Raw genomic sequence first — 12059 nt, forward strand, 5'->3', positions numbered from 1 at the left:
CATTTTGGGTCCTTGTTATAATGTCAGTCAGGGGTGTGACCCCCTTATTCTGCTGAACCATCACTAGTACCCCTGACACCAGCTGAGGAAAGCAGGTTACAATGTTACTCCTGAGCAGCACCGGAGTGTCACGCTGAATTGACTTCACACGTAGATACTCGCACAGCCTGTGTGTTGAGCTTGAAAGTACTATAGTACTTTACAGTAACCTACAGGGAGGTTAGCTGCTCTGTAAGGGAAGGAGGAGTTGTGGTTTCTTATTGCTTCCAAAGTGAACAATCTGGACTTCCTAGCAGCCTACCAGCATGTCCAGTGCTCCCAGCAAAGCATACACAAATGGAAATTGGCCTTCAGTGTTTACGTGAGTGCTGTGGAAAAGAGTGCAGAAGATCCATGTGAAAGGTGAACTTTTATGTGCAGCATGCTGCACCAGAGCAGCTGGCAGCTCTGAATGGTGTCCAGCTTTTCTGTAGAAAAGCAACACAAGCTTTAAATCAGAGACAAATGGTTGGGGAAGGGCAAGTGAAGGTAGAGGTCAATCACAAGGTGAAGGAAAAGGCAAATGAAAAAAGTCTCATTCCATTTCTCTCTCCTGCCCATACAGGATGAAGATGTGTTCTGACTTCTTGTTATCTTTCACTCGAGGAAAAACCTAGTACTCCTATACCTGAGCCATCCACCCTGGGCGCACCTCCAGATTATGTTGTATATGCATGGCCATTACCTAGAAGTAAGTCTTCTCCCCTCCCACTTCAAACAACTTTTCTCTGTGATCCCATCTGCACCCAACCTCTTGTCTCTGCAAGTCCAGGCAAGGAAACAGCCAGCTCCTGACTGCCAGGTCTGACTCAGGAGTGGAAAAGTGAGAACTGATGGTGATGACTGGGTGATGACTGGCTGCAAGCATAAACCCCGCTGGCCATGACTTGGCTGAGCTCAGTGTCTGCCAACAATTAAAGTATTAAAGGTAGATGGTTCCTGCTGGAAACAAATTAAAAAAACACTTTCCCTTTTGAACCTTCTGTGACTCAAAGTGAAACCCTGCTGTACTCTTCCAGCTGTGGCAACTGAAGGAATTTGGCATTTCACAAGAGTGCTCAGCAGTTCAGGGAAATGGACTACAAATGAGTGCAATGAATTGTTATGCATATATTTTCAATGTAGTATAAATTGCTTTTACCTCATTACCATGTTGTAATAATGGAGTGATGACTTTTCCAAGAAAAAAAAAAAAGAAGGAATAATTCAGCTGAACCTGGGAAATAATCTTTTATAGTAGTTTGGAAAAATAAAGCTGAGTTTCACAAAATCATGTAATATAATTATATCAGTTTAGTATAGTGTTATTTGCTTTTGTCTTTTGAAGGTGGCTATCTAGTAGTTTAACACTCTATTTGTCAGCAAATGAATATTTATGTCCAACATCGACTCTAGATTAAGTCTTAAAAAATGAAAATGTGGAATTTGACCTCCATAGTTGCTGGCTGATAAAATATAAGTGAATATATTATTTAAAGCATGCAGTAGACAAACATATAGGCAAAAGACTTCAGATGTTATGGTGATACTGTTCATGAAGAATATTAGCATTTACTGATCATTCCTGTCATTGCTGCTGTTATTTTAAATTGATAATTCTTCAATGATGTGAAAGTCAGAAGGGTAAATTCACAAAAAGGAAGATCACTTTACATATAACTTACTGAGATAACAATGTCAAGAACCTATTTTTAAGAAATCCTGACAGGCAACTTTCATTCAGCGGTCTGCCATGACAGGAAATTACTTCCTCTGATATGTAATGAAATAAATAAAGGTCTGATTGTTCATTTGTGTGGATTTACTTTGCACAGTTCTACCAGTAAAACAGGGTGTTTTCTATTAATATTGCCCCAGGTTTTCTGGTAACAATAGCACCAAAATAAAGACCAGATTTTGTCTAGGTGGAATTCACTCCTCCTGCATAAAGCCCTATGCCTAGAATCTGCAAAGAAAGCATCAGGCTGTGATCCATACAAGCCTACAGGGTACTCAGATTTCACTGAAACTGAAAGGAATTGAGAACCTGTGTCCTTAAAACTTTAAAAAAAAATTATTATTATTAATTTTTTAATTTTAAATTCCAGCCCTGTAAGATGTAACAGCCTCCCATTATTTGCTCAGGGACAGTATGTATACATACACATATATGAATAATGCCTTGGGTACTCAAAGTCTATGCAAGGGACAAGAAGAGCATAGAGCATGCAGCTTCTCAGCGTGGAAGAAGCGGTAGTGCTATCGAGCCATACTGCTCATGAGACAGGCTACTGGATCTTCCTCATGGACCACACTAGACTCTAGCCCGTAAGTGACCTTCAGCTCAGCCAGAAAGACAAGGAGCTGTAGCTTAATTGTTGCCAAACTTTGAACCATGTGTGGTTCAAGTGGAAGGAAGGAAATTCAAGTGGAAGGAAGGTCTTTAAGTCAGCCATGTGTGCACTGGGTGTTCCACTTAACTGGAATGCGGTTTGTGTTGAGGTATGTTTTCTTTGGCTGTTTTTTCCTGAAATGTACAATTAAAAAATTAAAATATTTACATAGTTACAAATGAAATTTCAGTGTCAGCTTTTTTTCTGATGTAAAATAGAATATTCCTGTGTGCAACAGGTGAATTATTTTGCTTGGGGTTCAGATACAAAACTGTTTTCAATACAAAGAACAATAAACTGATTACTACAGCTATATACTTTTTGATCAAGAAGTTTCCCCGTCTTCAGTTGTGATGCTTGTCCCAGTTCTCTCATATCAGCTGTGTGCCAGGCTTCACAGTAGCTGCTAACCAGTCGGATCCCATTTGCAGTTGAACCATGCCATATTATTTTTTGAGGCCTGAAAGGTAATGTTAAGAAGTCACTGTATGTGTGGTGACCTGTAGTTCTGCTTTCCTTCTTGAAGCAAACAGTGAGTAGGAAAAGATGCAGGTAGAAAGGAGAGAAATAAAAGAATAACATGGTATCCCATTCATAGGCTATCAGAAATGAAAAAGAAAGATGGCATAAGGATAGGGAGAAATTTTTGTCACTTTTCTAGTAGCCCAGGATATTGCTACTTGTATTAATACTATCTGGTAAAAATAAATGTAATGTAAAACTTATAAAAGGTAAACTCACCAAGCTGGATCGGTCATGACGTTCCTCCCATCAAAGGAGTATATTGGAACATGAATGTTGAACTGACCACCATTTCCATTAAATATAGATTCCCAGTTATTGAAAAGTGTTTCTCCCTGTTAAAATATCAAAGACACTGTAACAAATAAAACAAATCCAAAATCCACATCATACCTAACTTTTATAGACTTATCTACAATTTTAAAATCTTGTCTACATTTCAGGATGCTTATGATTCCAGCTTTCACATCAGTTTCTGCATGATGCTCCTGAGCACTTATCTCTATGCTAGTAGCTCTCTAAATCCACCTTTGCCTCACTGTTGCATCTCTGTTCTATTGTCACTCCAAATATTCAGCTTGTTCATCTCCATTTCCACTGTACTTTTTCTCCTAAATGTCTAAGAGGTTGTTCAAAACATTGCTTACAACTACTGTAAATATAGAGAAAATATATTGGATCTTCTCTTGAGGTCACAATTTTATGAAAAGTGTTACAAATGTTCAAGGCAAAAATTTTTCATCAGGCTACCTCTTATACTACTGAGTTTTTCCAGTCAAAGTTGAAACAATATTGTCTTTACAAATTTATCCCCAAGCCTCTGCATTTGCATACACTTCAGAGAAGCATCCATTCAGCATGTTCTAAGCATCATGTGTTATTCCTGTAGGTTTCTTTGGCTGTTTGTTCTGGTAGCCAGCCAATGCTACAGAGACAGGATTTGTTTTCCTCAGTTTTAAAGTGTGTTTGTTTATGTGAGACCACAAAATGACTCATGCTCTAGATTTTCCTCTCAGTTTCATTGGGGTAAATGCAGCATCCCTCCTAGGCACAGAATTTGCCTTTATCTTTAGAAATGAGAAAAACAGACGTTTTTGCCTACTATACTCTGTGGTCATACTAGAAGGTAGAACATAATAGCTATCTTTGAGAAATAAGAATGCACTTTCCCTGCCAATATAACAAATATCCAGCAAACCAAATATCATGCTGTTGCTTTGTTATCAGTCTGCTCAAAGCTGGCTATTCTTGTAGCTTTAGGATATTGAAAAAAGCAACCCTTGAAAACGCAAAGGAAAAGTGAGACAGTCTGTAACTTTCTACTTTATCACTACTTTTTTATTTCTTGAGCCTGAGTGCAAAATATGAAGCAAAGCATTTTCTTTAAAAAATGCATTTTGGGTTGAAACTTTCTGCTTTTGCCATTTTCCAAGATTTTAGGGTACCTATCCTAATATAGCAAGTACTAAGTACTTATTTTTACCTTAAGATTGACTATTGGTAAATGGTATCGGTCTGTTTTCCTGACAATTGTGGCCAGATCTTGCAAATGTGATGAGAGGAAGGCTCTATAGGTAGATGTCAAACCTGCTAGTTGGGCCTGTTGAAAACACTGAAAATCTGCTCGTACGTCACCGGAAAATGGTAAGTTTAAAGCCACCAGATGCAGCTAGACAAAAAAAGAAGAAAAGCCAGTGGTTTTGTTTGTTTGTTTGTTTGTTTTTTATTTTATAACACTAGGAAGACATATATTGGAAATAAGCTAGAACCCCCTCCTCCTGCCAGCACAAGAACTTGTACCTTCCATACCAGATATGAAAGTTACTTGCTGCCATAATATCTCATTTCTTAAGCTATGAGATCCATAGCAGAAATACCTATTTATCTTTGAACATTAAGGAAACCATGAATATTGTATGCTCCTAAAATATAAAATTATTTTTAAAGCAGCTATTATTTATATGGAGTTATCACGCAAACAAAATCCCAAATCTTATAAGCATGGAAATAAGTAGTAAGAAGTGACCACATACCATTTAAAAATTCACTGTTAACAAATACAAGAAGTAGGATGTTTAAATCAAACTGTACAGATGCAAGAACTAATCTACTTTTTAAAAAAATATGGGTTTTTTTTAGATATAACTCAGATACGTTGCTTTCTTTGTCTAAACGTGAACCTCATGAGGTTCAACAAGGCCAAGTGCAAGGTCCTGCACCTGAGTTGGGGCAACCCCCAGTACCAATACAGGCTGGGGGATGAAGGAATTGAGAGCAGCCCTGCAGAGAAGGACTTGGGGGTACTCGTGAATGAAAGACTGGACATGAACTGGCAATGTGTACTTGCAGCCCAGAAGGCCAACCGTATCTTGGACTGCAGCAAAAGGAGCATGGCCAAGCAGGTTGAAAGAGGTGATTCTGCCCTGCTATTCCGCTTTGGTGAAACCCCACCTGGAGCACTGCATCTGTCTCTGGTGTCCTCAGTACAGGAATGACATGGACCTGTTGGAGAGTGACCAGAGGAGGCCACCAAAATGATCAGAGGGCTGGAACACCTCTGAATGAGGACAGGCTGAGACACTTGAGGTTGTTCAGCCTAGAGAAGAGAAGGCTGTGGGGAGACCTTATTGTGGCCTTTCAGTACTTCCAAGGGGCCTATAAGAAAGATGGGGATAGACATTTCAGCAGGGCCTGTTGCGATAGGACAAGGGATAATGGTTTTAAACTAAAAGAGGGGAGATTCAGGCTAGACATGAGGAAGAATTTTTTTACCCTGAGAGTGGTGAAATACTGGAACAGGTTGTCTAGAGAAGTAGTAGATGCGCCATTCCTGGAAACATTCAAGGCCAGGCAGGATAGGACTCTGAGCAACCTGGTCTCGTTGAAGATGTTCCTGCCCATTGCAAGGAGTTGGACTAGCTGACCTTTGAATTTTCCTTCCAAACCAAACTATTCTATGATTCTAAATATTGCAAAGTATTTTAAATGAAAGCTTAGGTTCTAAAGTGTCTATCTAGAATAAACAGTGCCATGAAGATAGAAAATATTCTAGTTAATATTTTCAATATTTTAATGATTTAACTATAATGCTATTACTAATTTCCAAATTACTGTGTGTTGTAGGTGCAATCACTAAGTGGAGAGGTATTCCTAACTCAGAATTAGGATTTTTTTTTTCTTTGAGATAGGAAAGGGATTATGATGATCAAAATATTTCAGGAGGAAACAATGTAATGTTGTCTCCGAGATATCTAAACCAGTTAAAGAAGTGTGTCTGTAAATGTAAGTAAGATCTGTGAAACTGAAGAGGAAATATCACAAATCTTCTTCCAGAAGCAAACCGTTGTGTTTCAAACCACAGCTATGCAGTTGCAACACAGATCTCATACTTACTGCTGGTTTTCCATTGTTCATATTTGATATTGGACTCAATGCTGGAAGAGACTGAAATCCCTGTGATTTTAACACATGCAGAGAGATATGTTAGACATGTTACTCAGATAAAAATTTTAGACACTCAGTAATTTTGTAAATAAAGCAAACATTGAACACAAGAGAATCTGAAACTGTCCTGCCTCTGAAACCTCTTCACCTCCCAAACTGTGTAGCCAGAATAGTTTATCTACATATCATCAATTTGATGTATCACATTAATATGTGTTTGAAACGTGTTCTGGCCAGAAGTTGCATTGCTAGACCTGAGTGCACCCATTCCACAGTGCTCCAACAGAGCTGCTGTCAGAGCCAGATCTCACATGGAGTCCTGCATGGAAGTGGCCTGCTCTTGGCAGGAGCAGAAGACTAGTTCAGGAAAATTAGAACTGAAAAGGTAAGGAAGATGTGGAAACAGAAAATGCAGTAGGTGGGAATATTTCTCAAGGCCTTGGTCATTCCCCTTCCTAAGCAACTGCTGTGTAGAGATCAGAAAGTCAATGATCTTCATAGCTGTTTCACGAACAGTGAAGTTTTCTTCTCTCATTATTGTACTACATGCATACCCTAGATATGAGTAATAAGCCACTGACTGTACCAGTTGGGAAACTCATGTGGTGTCAGCTGAAGGCTGCAGACAATTCCTTACAACATGAGGTCTAGACATTTTCCCAGTATGCCAAGTGCACTTCTCTCTGACATATTCTAACTTTTAAAAAATTTCTCTGGCCATTTTCCTTTTTGCTGTTTGTTCCTAGCACTCTCTTGTCCTTTCATTATCTTAGCAGTCAGATCGATTAACTTCTCATCAATGAGACTGTTCTTTATCCCCTTCACTACTTCTTGGTTTTCATCATCCTGCAATTTTGGGGGGACAGACAGCATGTTCATATGCAGGTTGGTACAATAACTTGCAGAATGGGGTCAGGTACAAACAACTGAGGCTTTAGAACAGACCCTCAGCACACTGTGGGATAAGCTACATGCAGGTACTCTGAAAACAGGACTATAATCTTTTAAAGAAATCCTCCTTTTCAGGAACACTTCTCTGAGTTTCCTTGAAGGGGACCAGAGCTTGATAAGACTGACTTCAGTGTTACAAAACAGAATACTGCTGTGTTGTTGTTGTTTTGTTCTTGGTTTTTTGTTTGTTTGTTTTTACCTAGGCGGCCTGCTTTGTTCTGCTTTTGGTAGATGCTGCTTTGTGTCTGTAGTGTTTGGATCCTCAGAAGATAATGGAAACAGATGACTGGCCAGTGTGAACAATTTTGCAAGCTTATGTAGTGGTAGGATGATTACTTTGAACTGACAAGTCTCAGTGGAAAATGATGTTGTGCAGAGATTTGCCTGCAACTTCTGCCAAGTGTATTGCCTGGTTTTGCACATTTAGACTCAGTCTTTCACAGTCCAATATTTTGTACTTACATGGCTTGATATAGCTGGAGGAGGAAGGCTGTCAGCAGGGACAAGAATTAGCTCACCAAGCTGAAAGAACCCAAAATGAAAAGCAAATGAAACCTGATCACCATGAGCTTCTGAACTAAAAACCAGAATCCTTGCACCTGTACTTCTCCACCTGTGTAAAGAATATCTGCAACAACTCCATTTTGAGTAAGGGAGTCGGAAAAGATTAGGACGTAGTGCAGTAGTACCTGCAATTTTCTCCATCCATTTCGAACACGGATAAAAACCTCACTGGTTTCACTCAGATACATTAGCGTACCTTCTGCTACCAAGTGAACTTTTTCCAGCATACCCTCAACGTTTTGAAATGTTGTAACCTGTGAAGTAGGAAAATGAAACATGCTTCATCAGACACACAAAACATTTTGCAAGTTAAATTGTTAAAATCTCATTTGAATTCTGTAGGAAATGCTCACAAATTTGGTTTTATACCACTTCATACAAAAAGCTTCAGTAACATAAATGCCTTGTTACTTTGGCATACTGGCATGCCACGAGTGGTGGCAGAAGTCCCATCCCTGGACACTTTCAAGGCCAGGCTAGACAGGGCTTTGAGCAACCTGATCTAGTTGAAGATGTCTCTGCTCATTTCAGGGTGTTGGACTAGATGACCTTCGAAGATCACTTCCAACCAAAACTGTGATCTGATTCTCTGATTTTATGATCATTTTATGGTTTGAAGTAGAACCACGCCAATAGGTAATGTTGCACAGAATGAAGATCGTTGTACCTCTACAGTTTGGAATATCAAATCAAAATGGCAGAATTCAGAAGAGATTTCATAAGGTTTATAAATATCACACACAATTCTAGATACATATGCTTCTGTTATATTCTTCTTAGTGTTCTTGTGATCTCTTTTCTTTAAAGGTATTTTCTTCTGTCCCTTTCTTTATGTTTCCAGGTGCCTTTAGTTTACACAGCAAGTATTTTTCAATTTCTTGAATATTGATTGTTAGGAGGCTTAAACTGTTGTCAGTTAGATATGGACATTGCACCTATTACCTCTCTTTTTGTCACCTGAAGATAGGAACACAGTCCTCTCTAAAATGAGTTGCTTCTACAATCTCTTTGATAATTGTAGGCAGTGTAAAATCAGGGGCAAGTTTCTTGATAGTGTAATTTCTTGGCACTTGAGTGTCATTTCTTTCTCATTTCTTCAGTGTCAGAAGATATATTAATGCTTTATAGAGACTCTACTATAGATTTGCACATTGTTTTTTAATATTGTCTTTGACCTAAGTGGGCTTGGATCTCTTATTTGAGATGGTAGCTCCCAGCCTGTAAAAACAGTCCTCTACCTTGGGGCACCAGTCTTTGAATATCTGTTTCTCCCCTGATCTGTAATAATTGTCAGGTCCCGAATTTCTGTGAGAAAAGGCAGTTAGCAGAGGTATGACACTGTGGTGGGAAAGTATTAGGAGACCTACACTCAAGAGTCTTGTTAGTTCATTTGATATGATGTAGATGATCTGAAAGTCTGCTTGTTTATTAGTACATTCTCAAATGATTGCCCAAGATATCCAGCAAATTTGCTTTTCTATCATAATGTGAGAATGTATAAAAGGAAAATATTGCAATGAACCCCCTCTGCTAGTTTGATTTCTGCTCCCTTCCCCCCCCCCCAATTTACCAATACCTAATTTAGAAATTAACAAGACAGAAGTTATAGGTGTCATTTTTACTGCATGGGTATCTAGGATATAATTCTGATTGGATTCATGCAGCAAGAAAAGGAAACAATTAAATTGATATGCATTCACTGCCACAACAATGTTTAGATTTGCTGGGGAAATCTACAGTTTTCTTCTTAGAATCAAATGACCTAAATGATTGGGGTTTAATGAAATAGCATAACGTGTTGTTTTCATGGAAACTAGGTATTCAGTAGTTATTCTAGTATCTCAGCATGTGAAGTTGCCACACTCTTCCAGAGGCATCACTTTGAACATGGAATATGCACCTTTCTTTACTTTAGCATGCCATCAATCTTCGCATTTGTTTGAACAGGCTTTTACTAACAAGAGAATGGACAGACCTCTCCTCTCTTTACTTTCCCCAGCTGTATAGATTCCCAGGTGAAAAAATACGAGGTTCAGAAAACATTCTCATAAATAAAAACACAGGATGGAGCTTTGCCTCCTCTCTTAGTGCTACCAATAACCATCAAAAGATTTGAATCAAGATTTCATTGGCAAAATTCCTTATTTTGCTGTCTTACCAGATTCCTGGTTGCAGGTGGCCCTGGCTCTCCAGGAGGACCTGGTGGCCCAGGCATTGCGGCTGCTAAAATAAAACAAGCATACAATACATGTTTAAGGTCATATTTTTTGAGAGAAAAGTGAGTGACATAAAGAAAGGACTTAGTGGTGGTGTCTAGGAGTAGTGGGAGCTTTAGATAGCCATAGGCCTTCTATTGTCAGGTTCTGAATAGCTGCATTCAAACCAACTACAGAAAATGCATTTTAAGGGTTTTTTAAAAAGGAATGGTGAAAGTTTTCTGTTATTTGGGAGGTTAAGGCCAACAGATTGCTATATGTTTTTGATACTCTGCAAATAAAGATCCAGTTCCACTTATATTGTCCAGGATGTTCTTCTGCCAACTGCTAATAACATGCATTTTCATTCTAGACCTAAAATCTGCTGTGGCTACTGCCTATCAGAGAATCATGGAATCATAGAATAATTTAGGTTGGGAAAGACCTTTAAGCTCATCAAGTCCAACCACTAATCTCACACTACTAAGGCCACCTCTAAAATGTGTCCCTAAGCACCACGTGTACACATCTTTTAAACACCTCTAGGGATGGTGACCACTTCCCTGGGCAGCCTCTTCCAGTGCCTGACAAACTTTTCAGTGAATAATTTTTTCCTAATATCCAATCTAACCCCCATGCCGGTGCAATGTGGGGCCATTTCCTCTTGTCTTATCACTTGCTACATGGGAAAAGGGACAGACTCCCACCTTTCTACAACCTCCTTTCAGGTAGTTGTAGAAAGCAATAAGGTCTCCCCTCAGCTCCCTTTTCTCCAGGCTAAGCAAGCCCCATTCCCTTAGCTTCTCCAGACCCTTCATCGACTTCATTGACCTTTTCTGAACTCACTCCAGCACCTCAATGTCTTTCTTGCAGGGTGGAGCCCAAAACTGAACACAGGATTCGAGATGTGGCCTCACCAGCACTGAGTATCAGGGGGACCTTCACTTCCTTAGTCCTGCTGGCAACACATTTTCTGATACAAGCCAGGACGATGTTGGCCTTCTTGGCCACCTGGACACACTGCTGGCTCATATTCAGCTGGTTGTCAGCCAACATCCCCAGGTCCTTTTCTGCCAGGCAGCTTTCCAGCCACTCTTCCCCAAGCCTGTAGCGTTGCATGGGGTTGTTATGACCCAAGTGCAGGACCCGGCACTTGGCTTTGTTGAACCTCATACAACTAGCCTCAGGCCATCAATCCAACTGGTCCAAATCCCTCTGTAGAACCTTCCAGCCCTCTAGTAGATCAACACTTCCATCCAACTTATCATGTCCAAACTTACTGAGGGTACACTCAATCCCCTTGTGCAGATCATTGATAAAGATATTAAAAAGAACTGAGCCATGGGAAACACCACTTGTGACTGGCTGCCAACTGGATTTGACTCCATTCATCACAAGAAGAGCATCTTGGCCCACATTAACATGTTCCCAAGTTTAATCAGCTGCTCAATTTGATCGACTTTGCAAGGCTTTCAAGGTAGCCTGTCTGTTATGTAGACTTCCTCCCAGCCACAGCAGGAATTTTCATGCAATAGCACTCTCCTAGCACTAGGCAGTAAAAACTGTTTACAGAGAAATTGTCCCTTTTGTGCTCCCAGTTCCAACTCATGCTCCAGCAGAAGTCAGTAGAGGTCAGGAGCAGAGGGGAGCAACCTGACATAGGTGTGCAGAGTGGTTGGGCAGCTGGAAGACCATGTAGGTGAAGGCAGTGTGTGTGGGGGGCTCTGGGCACATGCCTGTGCACTTACATATACAGTGAAAGCAAAATCACATCCTCTGACCTGAGCCATAAATTGCAGTGGGTCCTGGTGGGCCTGGTGGGCCAGGTGGGCCAGGAGGTCCAATTTTTCCATAACCTGGTAAGCCAGGGAGACCAGGTAACCCCGGAGGTCCTCTGGGTCCGACAACTGAATCCCCTTTTGGTCCCTATCAGTAATAAAAAGTATTTATTTGAATGTGTCAGTTTCCCTGC

General features: G+C 40.1%; 1 protein-coding gene across 10 annotated transcripts in view; it reads right to left on the reverse strand.

The window, feature by feature from the left end:
* Nucleotides 1–1244: 1244 nt before the first annotated feature.
* COL15A1 (collagen type XV alpha 1 chain) overlaps nucleotides 1245–12059 on the reverse strand; it is a 133081-nt gene continuing 122266 nt past the window's right edge. For 9 of the 10 annotated variants that reach the window (XM_071804659.1, XM_065830458.2, XM_065830454.2 and 6 more), the window contains 8 exons: nucleotides 11869–12013; nucleotides 10051–10115; nucleotides 8018–8146; nucleotides 7791–7850; nucleotides 6327–6386; nucleotides 4417–4602; nucleotides 3153–3268; nucleotides 1245–2871 (listed from right to left, as the gene is read on the reverse strand). In XM_071804659.1, coding sequence (XP_071660760.1) covers nucleotides 2655–2871; nucleotides 3153–3268; nucleotides 4417–4602; nucleotides 6327–6386; nucleotides 7791–7850; nucleotides 8018–8146; nucleotides 10051–10115; nucleotides 11869–12013 — 978 coding nt within the window. In that variant the 3' untranslated portion in view covers nucleotides 1245–2654. The remainder of the gene's footprint in view (nucleotides 2872–3152; nucleotides 3269–4416; nucleotides 4603–6326; nucleotides 6387–7790; nucleotides 7851–8017; nucleotides 8147–10050; nucleotides 10116–11868; nucleotides 12014–12059) is intronic. The other variant, XM_065830453.2, reaches the window with a different exon arrangement.

This window comes from Patagioenas fasciata, chromosome 2 (genome assembly GCF_037038585.1).
Source record: "Patagioenas fasciata isolate bPatFas1 chromosome 2, bPatFas1.hap1, whole genome shotgun sequence".
Lineage (NCBI taxonomy): Eukaryota > Metazoa > Chordata > Aves > Columbiformes > Columbidae > Patagioenas > Patagioenas fasciata.